This window comes from Podarcis erhardii (assembly GCF_964252035.2).
Source record: "Podarcis erhardii genome assembly, chromosome: 12".
NCBI lineage: Eukaryota > Metazoa > Chordata > Lepidosauria > Squamata > Lacertidae > Podarcis > Podarcis erhardii.
The window spans coordinates 7,755,838-7,776,002 of record NC_138513.1 but is presented as its reverse complement, the minus strand read 5'-3'; the positions used below and the strand labels follow the sequence as shown (position 1 = coordinate 7,776,002).

The window sequence follows — 20,165 nt, the reverse complement described above, 5'->3', positions numbered from 1 at the left end:
TTTTTATTATTTTAAAAGACTCCCACAAATTAAATAAAAAATGGTGTGCATATATACGTATGTATAGTTTAAAAAGTTAAGCAGATGTTTAAAGTTTTCTCACAGTGGGATAACCCCTTTGCACTAGATAGATGCCAGATTATTCTGTAGACATGTTCTCTTTACCACGCAGGTTTGTTAAAGGGGGGAAAAACCCCTCTTTGCATAGACCAGATGGGGCAAAGTCTTTCCAACCAAAAGGTTCCCATGTGGAAGGAATTCTGGGTGCTTTGTACATCTCTGGGAGGTCAAAGTGCAGGTCTTCCAATCTCAGGAGAGGCAAGAATTCCATCTATTTCCATTAACGAAGCTTAGGCCACTTAAAAAAACAACAACAAAAAACCCAAAGCACAGCCACTAGGCCCAACCATCAGGTTAACCAACAAAATCCTAAATGTCAACTTTTCATGGCCTAAGGGAATTCTAGTGAAAACCATCTTTGACCTGTTCTGGTAAGTGGGATTCTAGTTCACTAGAGAATAATCTTTGAAAGAAAAGGTGAGCAATTTAGCTGGATGATTCTGCCTTCTCCTGCTAATAGCGCCATGGGCAGTCTGTACTGAAACTGGAGTGGCCTGGCTAAAGATTGTGGGTTAAGACCCCCAAAGATATCCCAAAGCACCCTGAGGCTTGCAAGCACAGTCTTTTGCTCCCTCCCGCGCCCCCCCCCTTTTGCAATTTTTGCTCTTTCCATTCCTCTAAAAAAATTGCAACCTTGGCAGCTCCAGAATTGGTTCCTCTATATATTCAGGCAGCATAGTAATAGATCAGATTGGTTCTATCAAAAAAATCTCATGGCCAAATCCTTAAGGACATTAAATAAATTACAAAATAATTTACCACACCATTTTAACCTTTCTTCTCTCTTCTTTAAATAGTTCATTCTATTCTCTCTCTCTTCATAGTTCCCGGCCTCCTTATAATTGCCCCTGGCAGAATTATGGACATCGCACACAAAAGAACGGAACTGTGATTTCATTTTTCAAATGGTTATAGCGACATACAAGCTTGTGGTGCAACGCTGGAGTCCTGCGGCACATAGCGCGGCAGTGATGCATGGAGAGTGTCTTTCATGCTCAGCTGCAGCAGCCAATGTGCTGCATGCTCAGAAATTCAAAGGCTCTCCTACACCACAGGTGTGTGACCCAGAGAGAGGCCCTTTCACTTGCACCGTTTGTGGCAACGACACTCCCCACTTCCCCATTCATATCTGCACTGCAAAGCTACTGCACAGATTTAAAAACAGACCTCCTAATAGTAACCTCTGTGGTCCACTAAGGAAGAAATGGAGCCCCATAACTCTTTAAGCTTCCCTGGCTCCCATCACGCCCAAGCCAGCAATGATGGGAGTCCTGGTCTGGCAGCACCCAGAAGGTCCACAATCTCTCCGATCCAAGAAGAGGAGGTGGGGAATCTCAAGGAGTCTTCTCAACTCTCTCCTAAGGTGACTAAAGTTCTGAGAAGTTCCATTTAGAAGCCCAGAATGGTTTGTAGTGTGGATATGGGGCTTATGAAAAAGACAGGGGATGGGGGATTATACTTGAAAGTCTAACAACTCCTCAGTGTTTTAACCATGAGGGGAAAATGGGGCACCCGAACCAAGTGACTCATTGAGGCAGGCTTGGGCTATTTGCAGGTCCTTGATAAACCACAGTCCTACCCAGGCATGAACACGAAATAAATAAATACAGATATATTATGCAAAAAAAAATGATTGTGCACATAATACATCCGAGGTATGACTAATTTAAATAAGATTCGGCACTCAGTTCAAGCTTCGAAGGCGACTTGAAAACTGTGGAGGTTTGCAATAAATAGAGGGCATGGGGGGGATTATGTATATAATAGTGTGTGTTGTGTCATTTATTCCGCTTCCTTGTAAACCTCTTCCCATTTAAGCAAGAGCAAACTCTTCAGCAAATCCTTCCCCCCACCCCCACAATAAATATAATTATATATACTTAGACTTCCCAAAGTAGCTTGAGAAAATTATCTGCAAACATTTGAAAACGTTCACAGAAGGTGCTTTGTGGACGAGCAATGCATTTCTCACGAGGTCCTTCCCTGCCCCCTCCCTTACGTGCCCCCACCCCAAAATACAAAATGCAGGTAAATTGTGTTTAGCAAAAAATTGTCTTCCACCCCCTCCCCACCCCCAACACAGTTTTTTGCACAAACAGCAAGAAAACCGATTGCAGCTGCAGAGTTTGTTTTGTCTTCCTCCAAAGTATCTGAAAAAAGGAACAAAATATGACGTAGCATTTCCTTCTCTTCCGGGAAGGGGTTGGCAGTTTCTTGAGGGGGTTTCCCCCCTGCTCGGCTTTTCCAAAACCCCCCCCCCAAACGCATTTAAACCTTCACTGTTTCCATGAGAGAGGACTTAATGGCATCTTCTAGGAGCTGATTGTCTGTAAAAGGCGCAGGGGTTTCTGGGACAGATTCGGACAGGCCAATGAGGGACTCCAGAAAGCACGGGCTCTGATCCCCAGGCTGGGGCAAGCTGGGGAAATTCGGCAACTGGAGCTGCAGCGCCGAAAAGTTGTCCAGGTTCTCGTACTCCTTCAAAGAATTGTAAAGGGGTCCAAGGTTGTAGTCTGAGAAGGACTGGAAGAAATCCAGAGAGTCCGAGGACAGGCTCAGATCCATGTAGCTCCTTGAGCCTTGCTCCATTGAGGCGACGGCGGAGGAGGAAGAAGAGGGGGCACAGGAAGGAACGCCCGCAGCCTGGGCAGCCCTAGGCAAAGTTTCCTCCAGAAAACAGCTCACCCCCTGGTTGGCGTTCTCGTCCAAACACCCCGTGATGTTCAACGAATGGCTCAGGGGGTGGCCAGAGCCAAACTTGTCGGAGGCGCACTGGTTCTCCACGTCCACGCTAAAGAAGCCGGTCGGGTGGAAGGAGCTCAGGTTGTCCTGGCAGTTGGTGGCGGCGCTGCTTTCGTCCTCCGTGTCGGAGTCGTTGAAGTGGAGGATGCGGGCCAGGCCGTCGTCGTCCACGTCCGACTGCGCCTTCTCGGAGGGGACGGCTTCGTACGGCTCCTCCAGGTCCTCGCTCTGGTTGGACGACACCGAGGAGTCGGTCATGTCGCTGCTGCAGCTGTTCTCGCCGATGGCCTCCAGGTCCGTGCTGAACTGGAAGGCGGGCGCCAGCGGCACCGTCCTCTCCTCAAACGCCGCCTTGCCCACGGGGCACCCGAAGGGGAGCAGCCGGTCCCGGAAGAGGGGTTCAGGCTCCGGGCTCCGCTCAGGGCTGGGCTGGTTCTTCTCCAGCTCCAGTTTCATGATGGTGTGGATAAAGTGTGTCTGCACCCGGGCTTGGTTGAACTCGATCCGGCCCTCGGTGTTGCCGCAGCCGTCCTTGGTGCAGCCGCAGGGAAACGACGTGTGGTCCATCTGGGGAGCAGAGGGACTAGATGTTAGTCACACAGCCTCTACCTTTAAGCCTGACTTTTTATTAAAAAAACAAAAAAAAACAAAGAACCCACCCAATGAGGACCTGCTCATAACTGGTTCAACTGCTTACTTTTAGCCTGTCAAGTCTGACACATCCATTTCTCTTTGTTTTATTCAACAAAAAAAATTTAAGGAAAGGGCTTTTAATAGCCCTGGGCTGCTATTTTTCTGGTGGTTCCCTCACTGTGAGAAGTGAGGTTACAGGGAACCAGGCAGAGGGCCTTCTCGGTAGTACACCCGCCCTGTGGAACGCCCTCCCTTCAGATATCAAGGAAATAAAGAACTACATAACTTTTAGAAGGCAGCCTGTATTGGATAGTGCTTAATGTTTGATGTTTTATTATGTTTTCATATGTACTGGAAGTTGCCCAGAGTGGCTGGGGAAACCTAGCCAGATAGGCCGGGTATAAATATAACAACAGGAACAATTCTACACTTCCCTTCAGCAAAAGATCACAGGGTGGTTCACAAGATAAAAACCATACAAGATAAAAACACAAAGAAGTAATTAAAATAACACCCAAACACTCCCTGTGTTTTAATACAGCTGCCAACACACCTGTGACTTCTACTTGTCTGGAGAGGCTCACCTAAGCAGTAACATTTTAGGCAGGTGTCAAAGAGAAAACACTGAAGGTGCCCCCGCCAGGTGTCAATCACGTTCAAGTCAGTGCAGACAACACTGGGCTGGATGGCCAAATTGGCCTGACAGGGTATAAGGCGGCTTCTTTTGCACCTATGCCCAGCTTGGCACAGAGGAACAAGGTGGAGCTGCAAACTTCTCTGTGTCCACACTCGCCGGGAGAGTAGCAACACGAGACAGGGCCCTTTCTGTGGTGGCTCCCAGTCTATGGAATGGTACCCCTAGAGAGGTTCACATGATGCCATCATTGCATGTCTTTAGGCGCCAGGCAAAAACATTCCTCATTGCCTATGCTTGTGGGCCATTAAATAATCTACGGCCTGTTAAAGCTGAAATGGTGGGGACTGTGTTATTTTATTATACTGCTTTCATTTTTACGCTTGGTACGATGTGTCCTTAATGTTGTACACCGCCCTGGGATCTTCTGATAAAGGGTGGTTTATTAATGAAATAAATCGATAAACAAAAACAGTGTGGAAAGGCTGGCCAATATCTGTTTGGTGGGAGAACTGCCGTCTCCCATTTGCCCTCTGGGCAAAAGCAGCTGCTCATCTCAGCTTCCTCCAAGGCTTTTTGCTCGTCTTGAAGCTTCTGACCTCAACCCTTTATACCATTCCGGACACTGAGGTCCAGCGCCGAGGGCCTTCTGGCAGTTCCCTCCCTGCGAGAAGTGAGGTTACAGGGAACCAGGCAGAGGGCCTTCTCAGTAGTGGCCCTCGCCCTGTGGAACACCCTCCCACCAGATGCCAAGGAAATAAACAACTATCTGACTTTTAGAAGACATCTGAATGCAGCCCTGTATAGGGAAGTTTTGAATGTTTGGATGTTTTATCGTGTTTTTAATATTCTGTTGGGAGCCGCCCAGAGTGGCTGGGGAAACCCAGCCAGATGGGCGGCATATAAATAATAAATTATTATTATGATTCCTTCTCAAGCCCAACATGCCAGAAGCAGCGGAAGACCAGTTTCTCCCAGGGCAATCTCCGCTTTCCCCACACTGGGTCCAGTAAGCCCTCTCCCCCGCAAGTAACCCAGCCAAGAAGGCCCCTCCTCACACACACCTGACATTTAATGCCCGCCAGGCTGCAGCTACACGTCTCGGGGTCGCAGAACTCCTGGCAGTCGCAGCCGCAGTCTTCCCGGGAGAGGCGGATGCTATGCAGCTCCCGCTTCTCCTCCTTGTCAATCTTCTTGACGCCCATGGCTTTGAGCAGAGCTCGCCTCTTCTTGGCCGGGTACGGCTGGAGGAAGAAGCCGTCTTCCAGCTCAGTGGCACTGGTGTCAATGTCATCGTCAGAGATGTCTTCTGTGGTGAGCTGGTTGGCTTCCTCCGACTCCTTCGTACCGTTCATGGTGAGCTGTTTGGAGAAATGCAGAGAAAACTTGTGTAAGAAGCAGAAGCATGACAGCCGCCATCTTGAAATCAGAAATCCCTCCTTGTTGTCCAAATAATCTTTATTAGTTTTCCGGTTACAAACTCCACATACGCATAATGTGTTGCATTTTACATTTATATTTGCTCCTAAGCGCTGACTTCCCTCCTTCCTTCTTCTGGTTTTTTGTATCACATATAATTTTACCACATTATTTTCATCCATTTTGTATACTGTTACTCATTTTCCATATTTGTCCATAGTATATCCATAAACAAATAAATCCTCCTGTTTATACAATTCTTGTTGTCTGTATTTATTTATTTATTTATTTACAACTACTGTTAGTTGTCTTAATCTCCTTATACATTTTGCTTCTTATTTTCATTATCCATCACTTTTCTTAATCTTTCCCATTATGAGGTTTATTTCCAATTCTACTGGTTTCCCCATTTCATCTTCTTTCCTATATACGACATAATTTTTCCCCATTCTTTTTGAAATGTTTCCTCGCCCTGTTGTCTAATTTTCCCTCTTAATTTGGCTATTTCTGCATATTCCAAGAACGACCAGAAACTGTTTTTATATGCAACAACAGCGGCGAGGTGACTGCTAGCCCAGGTCTGGAAACAGCAGCAAATACCAACAGTAGAAGAATGGCGACAGAAGGTAATGGAATCAGAAATCCCTGCTTAATAGGCGAGGCAACAATGATCAGCAACCACTGCATAGATCAGGTTGTCTGTCTAGACCAGTATTGTCTACGCCAGCCTTTCTCAACCAGGCGCCCCTCAGAGGGATTTGGACTACAACTCCCATCAGCCCTGGCCAGCGCAGGTTGTAGTTCACTTCACCTGGCAGATGCCCGGTTGAAGAAGGCTGGCCTGCTCTTTCCAGCAGAGAAGGAACTTCACATCTCCAACCACCTGCCCAGGACAGACTGGAGGCAGAGGAATGGGGGGGGAGGCACCAGCTGGGGAACCCCCAAGGGAAGAAGGCTCAGGACTGGGGGTGGGACGACAGGGAGAAGATTGGAAGGTGGTGTTATCAGAAGCTGAAGAGGCAACAGGGTTGAGTGAGTCTGGGGGCCAAGAGCAGTCCAGAATCAGAGGCTGGAAGGAGGAGGGCCAGGAAACAGAGATCAGACCGACTACTGAAGACTCCAGGGAGTCTCCCCCTCCTGCTGCAGCCAGCTCCCCTCCCCTCCCCTCCCCAGAACCAGAAGGGGTATGAAGAGGGCAGAGCAAAGAGAGGCAAGATGACGGAGTCTTTCCCAGAGATGGAAAGAATACTAATAGTAATAGTAATAGTAATAGTAATAGTAATAATAATAATAATAATAATAATAATAATAGTAATTTCTTATTTATACCCCGCCCATCTGGCTGGGGTTCCTCAGCCACTCTGGGCGGCTTCCAACAGAACACTAAAATACAATAACCTATTAAACATTAAAAAGCTTCCCTAAACAGGGCTGCCTTAAGATGTCTTCTGAATGTCAGGTAGTTATTTTTCTCTTTGACAACTGGTGGGAGGGCGTTCCACAGGGCAGGCGCCACTACCGAGAAGGCCCTCTGCCTGGTTCACTGTAACTTGGCTTCTCATAGCGAGGGAACCGCCAGAATATAAATTCCCGACCAGAGAAGAATGGCAGGTCAAACTGATGGCTTATGCCAAAACGGCTAAAATGACCGGAAGAATCAGAAATCAGGAAGACCAATTTTTTAATAAGGAATGGGGTGGGGTGGGGGTGGGGAATTATAACATATCTTAAAGACCATTCTAAACTGTTAAAATCGTTAGTAGGACTGGAATATCACTTGTAGTTTAATGGTGAATTTTGGATACAATGGAAAGAGAAAAGATTTGGATTATTGTAAAAGATGCAGGAGGAAATGATGAACAGTAGGGGAGTAGGGAAGTCCAAGAGATTCCTTGGAATCTTGGTTTTTATGTTGTATGTTGGATATGTGACTGTAAAATTTTAATCTGAAAAACCAAATAAGTAAATTTCTAAAAATAATAATAATGAGGTTGCTGGGGATAGAGAGTTTATTGTTAGCCGGGGAGGGCGGGATATAAATAAATTATTATTATTATTATTATTATTTCAGAGAGCTGTGGGAAAGCAGGAAACTTCAGTCCTTGAAACAGCCTCGTTGGCGCAAGACTTGCCGGGATGACTAGGCCTGCGCTGTTTTGGTTACTTTGAATAAAAAGTTAACTTGATGGACAATGATTTTTTTTTTTATCGCTGACCTGACTCTGGCTCATGACACCTGCTGTCTTTTACAGCTAGAGGCGCCTCTGTGTGTTAAAAACCCAGAGCAGTCTTCTGCACGCCCAGCCGGTGTCCCACCACTTACTTTCCACTTCAGGGCTTCCAGCTTCTCCTCTTTCAAGCGCTCCTTGAGCTTCTCCCGCCGGACGGCCTCTTGCTCCTTCGAAAACTCGGCCAGCGTGAATTCCCGGGAGAAGCCGTGCTTGCTGACCATGCCCAAAGTGCAGCCCCCTCGGCTGGGCACGCTGGTGAAGCCCTGGCAGCGCGGGAAGTAGAAGACAGTGACCCGGTCAAACTCCACGTTGTTGCGCTTCAACCGTTTGCTTTTCTTCAGGATGGAGGTGGCTGGAAGAGAGAAAGAAGAGGAAGCGAGGTGAGCGCTTGCTGCAATGGGTCATTTAAAGTGCATAATCAATGGCCGAGAATAGGGTATCAAGAGAGAATGAATCTTTACTGTTTCCATCTCCTATCTGTACCATTGAGGGCTAGAAACCTGCTTTTTCGAAAACCAAGAAGGGGAAAACAGTTTACAACACCTGAAGTGCCTTTTAACAAAAGGTCACCATGACCGCAATACCTCAAGGACTGCCTCTTTCCATATGAACCTACCTGGACTCTGAAATTCTTTTAAAAAAAAAATATTATTCTTTATTCATTAAAAAATTTGCATGTCCTACAAACATTACGTACTATCTCTTAACAGGTAGAAAAAAGAAAATTATATAAAATAGAAAATTTATAAAGGAATGGGGGGGGGGGGAATAAAGTAACAAAGATAAGAAACAAAGAAATAATAATAAAAAAGACCATGTTATTTACATAGTTGACACAATCATCTTCTGACGCCCTTCTTTGTGTGCCTCCTCCTTGAGAGGTCCAGAGGGTGGCAACTTGAGAATGGGGCCTTTTCTGCAGTGGTTCCCCATCTGTGGAATGCTCTCCCCGGGAAATTTTGCTTGGTGCCTTCATTATACACCTTTAGGTACCAGGCAAAAAACGTTCCTTTTTAACCAGGCCTTTGGTTGATTTGATTGACATCCTACGCCCTTTTAAAATGTGTGGTTTTTTTGGGGGGGGTATCGGGTTGTTGTATTTATTTTGATTACGTATTTTGTGGTTTTATATTTTGATTTTATTCTGTGAACCGGCCAGAGACCTCCGAGCATAGAGCGGTATATAAATTCAAGAAATAATAATAATAATACAAGACTCCAAAAACAGACAGGCTGGGGGTGGGAGAAGGAACCATTTCCCCACAAGCAGAAATCTAGCTGCTCAGGAATATTATATCATCACTGCAATTAGACACAGTGGTGCAAGTGTTGGGGGTTGAAGGTAAAGAGTTTCTGATGGCGATAACAGAAGGGGAGGGGACTGTTTTCCTTACAATAAGGATTCAAACCTAGGTTTGGCTGGGGCTAGTCCAAAACTCTAACCACTAAACAATACTGCCTCTCTTATTAAAAAATGAAGTGCTGGGTTTTTCACTTTTTTTTTTTTTTGGACTAAATTTCTCAAAGCGGCTTTTTAAAAAAGAGTTAACCAACTGCCTTGAAAAACCCATGCATAAAATTAAAACAGAAGAAAAGACAGCTCATCTAAAGCAGGCATCCGTTATGTTGCTATTTCATCCTCTTGACACCCTTAACTCAGCCTTTTGAGAGTCCAAAGCCTTTCATATGCATGCTCTCCATCTCTCCTGACAACAACCTTGCAAGGTAGATCAGCCTTAACATCACCAGGTCTGCAAGTCCAACAAAGCAGGGGACCTCTCTGCAAAGAGTCTGGTCTGCAATTCTCTACCCACCTCTAGGGGCAGCAGCCCCCACTGCAACTAGGCAAGGAAGGGCAGAGCTATCAATCACAGTATCAGATTCTCAGTTCTTCTCCACACTTCCACTTAAGTTTTTCTCAAAATGAACAAGTTCTCATGAAAACCCATCCATCCTCCTAACTTGCACACACATTTTTGCAAAAGCCATTTCCCCATGCGCAGTGCCTTTTCGTTTTGCTATCCTCTGCGACATACGTAAATTTATGAACATGCGCATTTAGCTTGAACCGCGCTGCCAAATTCAGGAGGAGGGAAATTTCGGAGGGCGGCAGAGTCTGGGTTCGCTTCAGTTTGGACTCAGTCTGACCCTTGTGTTTCCCTCCCCTTATGGTTTTGACTTTTAAAATGAGGCCGCATTTTAAATTGCATTTTAACCTGTACAGTTGTACCTCGGTCAAAACAAAACAAATTCCTTCCAGTAGCACCTTAAAGACCAACTAAGTCAGTTCTTGGTATGAGCTTTCGTGTGCATGCAAGGTATCTGAAGAAGTGTGCATGCACACGAAAGCTCATACCAAGAACTGACTTAGTTGGTCTTTAAGGTGCTACTGGAAGGAATTTGTTTTGTTTTGACTATGGCAGACCAACACGGCTACCTATCTGTAAGTTGTACCTCGGGTTACATACGCTTCAGGTTACAGACTCCGCTAACCCAGAAATAGTACCTCGGGTTAAGAACTTTGCTTCAGGATAAGAACAGAAATCGTGCTCTGGCGGCATGGCAGCAGCAGGAGGCCCCATTAGCTAAAGTGGTGCTTCAGGTTAAGAACAGTTTCAGGTTAAGAACGGACCTCCAGAACGAATTAAGTTCTTAACCTGAGGTACCACTGTATTTTAATTTTTTTTTCTTTTATTATGTTTTTACTGAAATTTTATTGGTGTTAGCTGCCCTGAGCCCGGCGTTGGCTGAGGAGGGCGTGGCATAAATAATAATAATGATAATAATAATAATAATAATAATAATAATAATAATAATAATAATAATTTTGGAAGGTGCAAAATCCGGCAGGTTCAGCTGTTAAATGCAAGCCGGACCAATTTTTTGCCTCTGGCCCAGGCACATGTGGAAATATTACAGTGTGTCCCTCTCTCCCCCCCCCCCAGTCTGTTCTATACACTGCTGCACATTTGCGCTGGCTCTCATTTCGGCCGGGAGACTTGCGCCGTCACACCACACACACACACACACACACACACACACACACACACAGATGCCGTCCTGCCAGCCAGCAGATTCCGCAAGACGCAGCCGTGTTCCTGGGCTCGTGACAGTTTTCTCAAGGAAACGTGTTTCCCCCGACAGCAACCAGGGACATGAAATATTCACTGCACGTTACTCCGGCCGTCTAAGCGCACCATCTGCGCACTGTCAAGCCAAGGGAGTCGGGGGGGGGGCTTTTTTTGCAGACCAGATTTCTCCCCCCTGCCCTCCCGCCCACTTTACTTAAAAAGGAAACACAGACACCCAAACAGTTTTGTTGGTGAAGCTTCTTGCGAGGGGCGGAGAGAGAGAGAATACAAGATCATCAAAACAGCTGCTTTGAGGACATTTCCTCTGCTGCCCGCTGGGAGGAACTGTAAATCTACAAGCCTAATCTCCAGGGGCTAATTTAAAAGCAGCTGCAAAGCCATTCCTTTTCATAGGCAGGTGATCCCAATGTAAACATGGCTAGCTCAAGTGCCTGGTTTATCTTAAAGCACCTGCACGATGCGTTTTATGCATATACATACATATATATACATATATATACATATATATATATACATATATATATACATATATATATATATATATATATATATATATATATATATATATGGGGGGGGAGGTTTTTTTAAATGTTTAACCTTACTGTGCAATCAGGTACTTCTGCCTAATGCAAATTCAAATAAAAAAAGAGGCTTTAAAAAACCCACCAAGCATAGCTGTCAACTTTTCCCTTTTCTCGCGAGAAATACTATTCGGAATAAGGGAATTTCCCTTTCAAAAAGGGAAACGTTGATAGCTATGCCACCAAGACACGCAGGAAATGCAGAATTGCAGCCTGCAGAATCTCACAGGGGGTGGCAAGCGGTTGCAAAGTCAGGGGTTCTTGCGGAAATAAAGAAAGCGCTGCCACCAGCTGCGTGTCCTGGGTTCGAATCTTACCTCCCCCTTAAACTTGCACTCAGCAGGCCACTGAGCCACACACACACACACACACACAAACACACCCCTCTTCTGGGTAAGAGCACCACAGAGCAAGTGCATGAAAGCCAGTGTGGTGTAGTGGTTAGCGTGTCGGGCTAGGAGCCGGGAGACCAGGGTTCAAATCCCCACTCAGCCGCAAAGTTCGCTGGGTGACCTCGGGCCGGTTGCTGTCTCTCAGCCTAACCTACCTCACAGGGTTTTTGTGGGGGTTAAATAGGAAGCAGGGAGGATTATCGTGTACAGTGGTACCTCGGGTTACATATGCTTCAGGTTACAGACTCCGCTAACCCAGAAACAGTGCTTCAGGTTAAGAACTTTGCTTCAGGGTGAGAACAGAAATCATGCTTTGGCGGCACGGCGGCCCCATTAGCTAAAGTGGTGCTTCAGGTTAAGAACAGCTTCAGGTTACGAATTAAGTACTTAACCTGAGGTACCACTGTATTCTGCCTGGAGGAAAGCTCCAGGTATATTTAATAAAGTTAAAAACTAACAATGTGGGATCACCCTTTCGGTGAACTGCTAGCAAATGCCTCAGTTCTCCCTCTCACTGTTTTAAATGATTTTTTAAAAACCCTGTAAAAAGTTAATAGAAAGTTTGGGAACCACAAGTTTTATATCGTCTTTGCCATGTCCTATCCTGCCCTCCCACCCCCCAAAGTGCCACGGCAGGATACGACCCGCACCCCACATTATCCTAGATTCAAAAACCGTGTGGGAAGAGGCTGCCAACTCCATCACCCGTCATCTGTAAGACCTCATGCTGGCCGTTTTGGGATCTCCGGGGCTGTGAATTCCAGGACTATCGCAAAGAAGCCCTCCGTCGCCACCAGCTGTGGCCTGGCACCTGCTGTGGCTCCACAAATAGCATGCAAATCCACCCTGCGATGCCAAATTATGCAGATGGGCTGCAGATTCAACAACTTCACACTCCCGTCCTGGTTTTGAGCTACTCCTTTCCAACACTGGCAACTTGAAGGAATACCCTGCACTGATTTCTCAGTGCCCAAGGTGGACTCGCAGTCATCTCCAATCGCAGAGAAAAAGGCTCGCTCGCTTTTTGTGGGGGGGGGGGTTTGCTATAAATAAAACACACGAAAAAATGGCTCTCCGTCCGCTATGAATAATGTCGCGATGCTTAGCTTGGAGCAGTTTAGCTTAAGACGGCAATTTACTGAATTCAATTAAATGGAGATACGCAGGGGTCAAACCAATCTAAGCGCATCTGTGAGGCACGTCTGTGCTGGCTTAGCCAGATCGATCTGGAATCCATTTACTTAAAAACTGGCACAACTCTTCCTTATATTAAATAATGAGGCTCCCAGGCCTCTCGGGGGGGGGGGGGGAGAGAGGAATGGAGCTCAACAGCCGCTCAGGAATCTGCAGGCAGAGGATTAAAAATGTAGTATCTATAGTGACCAGTTTTCAGCTTGCCTCCTCCCTCCCCACCAAGCGTGCTTTGCTAGGGACAGAAAGCATGCTGGTCATCATTTAAGGTACTGTAACCTTGATCCTACTTGCAAAAAAAGTCAAGGTGTCCGCAATCTTCCAGAAGCTGAGATGATGCGCAATGCTTGCACAATTTGAACTACGGCTAGTTTTGCAACCCCCAAATGTAATTTTTTAAAAAATGCAACTTAAAACCCAGATGGTTTTTTTTAATGTATGTATGTATGCATGTAGGGACGCGGGTGGCGCTCTGGTCTAAATCACAGAGCCTAGGACTTGCAGATCACAAGGTCGGCGGTTCAAATCCCCCGCAACGGGGTGAGCTCCCGTTGCTCGGTCCCTGCTCCTGCAAACCTAGCAGTTCGAAAGCACGTCAAGTACAAGTAGATAAATAGGTACTGCTCCGGCGGGAAGGCAAACGGCGTTTCCGTGCGCTGCTCTGGTTTGCCAGAAGCGGCTTAGTCATGCTGGCCACATGACCCGGAAGCTGTACGCCGGCTCCCTCGGCCAATAAAGCGAGATGAGCGCCGCAACCCCAGAGTTGTCCGCGACTGGACCTAATGGTTAGGGGCCCCTTTACCTTTTTATGTATGCATGCATTTAAACACTGCAAGCAAGATACTTTCACAAGTCCTGTGAAAAGTTACCAAAAAAAAAAAAACAAAAAACAAAAAAAAACACCACCCAAAATGTTCAAGAAAATGGCTTTGGGACTCAGTTCAGATGGGGACGATTTTTCTTTTGCTCTAAGCACTTCTTGTCCAACAATGGTGAGCAAGAATGAAGGCCAGAAGAGAGCTCTCCATCGCAGATGCCGGTGATAGCTGTTACAGACAGTGACCAACACAGGCACACTGAAGCTTCTGCACATCTAGTGGCCCATTAAGAGTCAAAACGTATGAGCCAGCCCTTGGAGTGATGCACCAGAGAGCTCACTTTGATTTCTGCCAGCTTATCCAAAGGTTTTTCCCCTCTGCCAGCCAGTTGGCACGTCTCTCTTGGTTCTGCTCAGTAATGTCAAAATATATTAACACATATTACCGAGAGAGAGAGAAATAAAGTTAAATATTGGTTAATATCAGACTTCAGCATTTGCAGTCATCCCTCGAATGGTTTGCAATGCTTCCCCCCTTTCTCCACCCTCCAAACAAGCCAGGAGGAGAACACAGAAAGTTCATTGTTGCCGCACAAAAGCCAGAACACAAAAAGAAAGCCTCTTTGTTGTTACAAGACTTCCAAGGCATTTGGAGACGGCAGCCGGTTTGCAAGCGTCGCCTAAGTGGACCTCAGAAGCAAAACAGTCCCAGCAGTCTGGTACAAGATTTACCGATTGAAACGATTGCCTTTCACTGGAAGGGCAGCGGAGAGCATCTCTGCAGGATGTTAGGTGCAGTCCGTGGAGAGGTTTAGTGAAAAATGCAAAACTGGAAGCCATTATTAATGGCAGGAGGGGAAGGAAGCTGCAAGCCTCCGCTGAGGACAGCCAGAAAATGTTAATTTAGCACACTGGATATTTTGCTGAATAAACTGGAATGCCCGTAACTGAATTCCACTTGTATTCAATGAGCTAGTTAATTCTTTATTTTTATTTTTTTTAAGTGTGCGCCCAGAGCTAATTTGTCAACATTTAATTGCTCGTTTTAACATTTAAAAAAATCACTTAATTTGAATTAACATGCTTTGAGAAGCATGAGAAGCATTTCTCAAAATGCAGGATTCTCACCCACTGCAAACTCAATTTTCCTTCCCTTTGGGTAGGGAACTGCCCTGCAATGCATTCCTATGAAGAGCGGCAGACAAATACTTTCAAAGCTCTTCCAGGACTTCTGAAGCTGACTTTCTGCCCTCTCCTCCCCTCCTCCTTCATACCTGCCTGACACCATCACTTCAACCATTTCCGTTTCACGTGTGTAAACAGGCAACTCGTAAGGTAATTCCCAAGTCTATCACAAAGAAGGTTTATGCAAACATATTGCGAGCTTCCAAACCGGCAGGAATAGGCAGACTCCAGAAGAGAAGCCAAAAACTTTGGGCCAATGCAAAGTTCACATTAGAGAGAGGCAGTGTGGAGTAGTGGGTAGAGTGCTCAGTAAGAAACACAGAGACACCATGTTCAAACCCCACTTTAACCACGAAGCTCAGTGGATGGCTTTGGGCAGCTCAGACATTCGCACACTCCATCTTAACCTCAAGAGTCGTGTGTTCGAGTCCCACGTTGGGCTAAAGATTCCTACATTGCAAGGGGGTTGGACTAGATGACCCTTGTGGTCCCCTTCCAGCTCCATGACTCATTCGCACAGCCTAACCTACCACGCAGCATCGTTGTGCGGCCAAAAACAGGGCAGCAGAACTGCGTTTGGCTGCTGCGACCTCCTTGGAGGAGAAGGTGTAACGTAAGAAGTGAATATACTTACGGGTGAAATCAGAGCTCAAGGCCAAGCTGGGCTTGTTGCCTCCTCCTCCTCCTCGTGAGTTTTCCTCGTCCGAGTCCCAGCCTGAAGACGCCGACGAGGAGGAAGAGAAAGGCGAGCAGGAAGATGAGGAGAAGTAGGGGGCATCGTCTTCCAGTTCATTGTATTTTCTTTTTAACACCCCCGTCATGGTTAGCGAGAGGTTTTCATATAACTGAAGAGAAAGCAGAGGAAGAAAGGGGAAATGACTGAGCAATCTTTTGGGTCACACTGGGTATGAGGCTTTGCGAGAAAACACGGCGAGAAAACGAGAGACAGACAGAAATCTGTCTTGCTGTTTGCTGCGAGCCACGCAGCCTTTCAAAGGGCGCTACAGCTAAAGGGACGCGGGTGGCGCTGTGGGTAAAAGCCTCAGCGCCTAGGGCTTGCCGATCGAAAGGTCGGTGGTTCGAATCGCCGGGGCGGGGTGCGCTCCCGCTGCTCGGTCCCAGCGCCTGCCAACCTAGCAGTTCGAAAGCACCCCCGGGTGCAAGTAGATAAATAGGGACCGCTTACTTGCGGGAAGGTAAACGGCGTTTCCGTGTGCTGCGCTGGCTCACCAGATGCAGCTTTGTCACGGTGGCCACGTGACCCGGAAGTGTCTCCGGACAGCGCTGGCCCCCGGCCTCTTGAGTGAGATGGGCGCACCAACCCCAGAGTCTGTCAAGACTGGCCCGCACGGGCAGGGGTACGTTTACCTTTTTACAGCTAATTAGAACAACTTCCTTCAACTACAGTAGACGCTCCGGTTGCGAACGTGTTCCGTGCGGGATGCATGTTCGCAACCCAGAGCGTTCGCAACCCGCGTCTGCGCAGGTTGCGATTCGGTGCTTCTGCGCATGCGCGACCGCCGAAACCCGGAAGTAACCCGTTCCGGTACTTCCGGGTTTCGGCGGTCCACAACCCAAAAAAACACAACCTGAAGCATCTGTAACCCGAGGTATGACTGTACTGCCTGCCAGACGTGGCTGGACTCCCAACTTTCATCACCATCATCCCATGAAGTGATGGCCACCAATCTGGGTGGCTTTGAAAGAGAATTGGACAAACCTATGGAGAATTCGGCTCTGCGTGGCTACCAGCCACGATGGCTAGGTGGCCACTCCACTGTGGGGAGGCAGCATGCTTCTGAAAACAGTGGTACCTTGGGTTAAGAACTTAATTCGTTCTGGAAGTCCGTTCTTAACCTGAAACTGTTCTTAACCTGAGGTACCACTTTGGCTAATGGGGCCTCCTGCTGCCGCCGCGCAATTTCTGTTCTCATCCTGAGGTAAAATTCTTAAGCCAAGGTACTATTTCTGGGTTAGCGGAGTCTGTAACCTGAAGCGTCTGTAACCCGAGGTACCACTGTACAGTATACAGTGGTGCCCCGCAAGACGAACGCCTCGCAAGACGGAAAACCCGCTAGACGAAAGGGTTTTCCGTTTTGGAGGCGCTTCGCAAAACGAATTTCCCTATGGGCTTGCTTCGCAAGACGAAAATGTCTTGCGAGTTCCTGCGGGGTTTTTTCCCTCCCCCCCCCTTTTCCTAAGCCCTAAGCCGCTTATCAGCTGATCCGCTAAAAGCCGCTAAACCGCTAATAGCGCTAATCCGCTAAGCTGTCAATGGGCTTGCTTCGCAAGACGAAAAAACCGCTATACGAAGAGCCTCACGGAACGGATTAATTTCGTCTTGCGAGGCACCACTGTACCAGTGGTTAGAATCTCTTGATTCCTGCAAATCCTGTTAACTCTATCAGCTCAGCTCTCCCCTCCAGGCCTCCTGCTGGGGGCTGGGAATCGCAAGAGCAGGCGCCGGCAAAAATCACGACGCGGGGAAAACCATGAAGCCAGCCAGAGCCTCTACCAAGCTCCATCTTTCCTCCAGTCATTGTGATATGTCGGTATATCGTGATGTTTATCCGGTGATACATCGCAACGCTGAAAACCAGATATCGCCCAGCCCTAGTGAACAGAAGCCATTTCTACCCTTGGGGTGGCCAACCATGTCCACAACATGCTTTGGGGACAGGCTCCCTAATGCAGATTTCTGGATCCTTTCCCTGTGGAAGTAGTGCTGCGATTCCTGCATTGCCGGGGGTTGGACTGGATGACCCTTGGGGTCCCTTCTGACTGCGATTCTACGAAAACATAGCCATTCTGCGTGGAAAGCGCCAATGGGAGCCAGGATCCAGAGGGTTGGTCCGCTAGGTTTGTGTGTGGCTCAAAGGACACGCCTCCCAAGTTAATTTTGAGGCCTGGGCTACGGTATCAAAATGGCCACGCGACTAGGGTATGGGGGGGGCAGATGTTCAATAAAGCAGAAAGCACACACCCCCTGTAGCGCATGGAACTAGCCAAACTGGCTCCCGTCTAATTGCTGCCGACAAGCTGAGTGTTCCTGTAGACGAGACTTGCAAAAGTCGGGAGGGGGGGGGCGAACAAAGCCAGAACATGAATCCGAGCACAACATGTTCCTCCGTAAGGGAGCCCGACGCCTCGTCTGCAGGGGGGGGGGGCTGTGCCTTTAATGCAAGCCCCTCGCTGCATTAGCTCATGCTAATTAAACAAAGCCAATCTGCAGGGAAGGCAGCCAGGAGCAGGTCCCTGGTGGGAAAACGCTGGAAAAACACAAAACACCCAAGCACGGCAACAGACCACGGCAGAAAATGCAGGGGGTGGGAATATTTCCCACAGATCCACTCTGGATTATAAACCCTATCTGCTTCCCATCAGAAGAGTTTTTCCCAACCGGGCGCCCTTCATATGCGCTGGACTACAACTCCCAAACAATAGGTGCCGTAGCGCAGAGCATCTGAAGGGCGCCTGGTTGGAGAAAAGCGGCGTTGGAACAACAGGGCGAATGCCCCCGAAAGTCAACCGCCGGCGGTGTTTGGACTGCTGCATTTTCTTCGTTCTTTCCCAACTGTCCAAACAAACAAAAACCCACAACCCCTTTGGAGATTTCTGGCCTGTAGCTCCTTTGGAACAAGTTCCGCCAACCGAGGAGACAGAGTGTTCCTGTGCAAATCGTACCAGCTCAACAGAAACAGGGGAAAGGAAAAACGGGGGGGGGGGGGAGTGCGACTCGCACAAGGAATCAATGCTTATTTGTCACCCAAAGCAAAAGCCCAGCCCCATCTCTGGCCCAAAACATCCCCTCCCGAGCTCCCCGTGCAATTTGCAAGCGTGTAATCTCTGTCCTCCAACCAGCCACCTCCGCAAAGTTCTCTGCTGCAGGTACAGCCCACAGGTGACATCCGGCCCCCAGAGCCCTCTGACTCGGCCCCTTGCGGCACACACTTTTCTCTAATCTTTCACGGTTCACAAGTTCACAAGGGAAATCAGCAAAGTTTGCAACTGCATTTCCTAGACATGTCACTGGTACTGCTATCTGTTACAGTCAGGAAAGGAAAAGAAATCTGTTTCTCATCCATCTCTCCCAGGAAAAGCAAGCTTCCTGCAGGACCAGTTTGGCAACTCACCTGCAAGGTTGGCGATCCATCTGGAGGGCACCACGTTGACTTAGCCCTATTTTACGTCCAAAGTGGGCACCTTCTGAAGCCAGGCCTATTCACCCCACACCTATGAAAGCCTTTCTTCTGGGCAGTGGAACGTGTATCGCTAAGTGCCACCCGATTGTGGTGGCCAGTATTAGAAAGTCAGATATATAAAGCTATGTGCTGAATGGCTCCTGAAACCAGGGTCACCTAAACAATCATCAAAATGGAATGCCTAGTTTCAGTACAACTTTTTGGTTCTTGAAATTCGTTCTGATTGTGCAAATAAAATATAACAGACAGAATTCTACAGGGTGTATCGCTGGTGTGTGAAAACGGTCAAGATCCAAGGACCCCCAGGCATGCAGATGGAGGAGACATTAAGCCCCATCCTGGCACCAGGGCATAATCCTGGCACCAGGGCATCTTCACTTGGTCACAAATGGTTGATAAAGGTAAAGGGTAAAGGGACCCCTGACCATTAGGTCCAGTCGTGGCCGACTCTGGGGTTGCGGCGCTCATCTCGCTTTATTGGCCAAGGGAGCCGGCGTACAGCTTCCGGGTCATGTGGCCAGCATGACTAAGCCGCTTCTGGCGAACCAGAGCACCGCACGGAAACGCCGTTTAGCTTCCCGCCGGAGTGGTACGTATTTATCTACTTGCACTTGGATGTGCTTTCGAACTGCTAGGTTGGCAGGAGCAGGGACCGAGCAACGGGAGCTCACCCCGTTGCGGGGATTCGAACCACTGACCTAGGCTCTGTGGTTTAACCCACAGCGCCACCAAGTGCAAAATGTGCCTGGTGAATTTTGGCAACAAAGGTTTGGACCCTAAACAGGCAGGATATTAAATAAAAGGTAAAGGTACCCCTGCCCGTACGGGCCAGTCGTGTCCGACTCTAGGGTTGTGCGATCATCTCACTTAAGAGGCCGGGAGCCAGCGCTGTCCGGAGACACTTCCGGGTCACGTGGCCAGCGTGA

The 20,165-nt window shown here is 47.8% G+C and overlaps 1 protein-coding gene across 1 annotated transcript in view; it reads right to left on the bottom strand.

Moving 5' to 3' along the window:
- Positions 1-364: 364 nt before the first annotated feature.
- CSRNP1 (cysteine and serine rich nuclear protein 1) overlaps positions 365-20,165 on the bottom strand; it is a 36,550-nt gene continuing 16,749 nt past the window's right edge. The window contains exons 2-5 of the mRNA XM_081834370.1: positions 15,672-15,882; positions 7,872-8,131; positions 5,194-5,490; positions 365-3,429 (exon numbers count right to left, since the gene is read on the bottom strand). Coding sequence (XP_081690496.1) covers positions 2,389-3,429; positions 5,194-5,490; positions 7,872-8,131; positions 15,672-15,858 — 1,785 coding nt within the window. The 5' untranslated portion in view covers positions 15,859-15,882 and the 3' untranslated portion in view covers positions 365-2,388. The remainder of the gene's footprint in view (positions 3,430-5,193; positions 5,491-7,871; positions 8,132-15,671; positions 15,883-20,165) is intronic.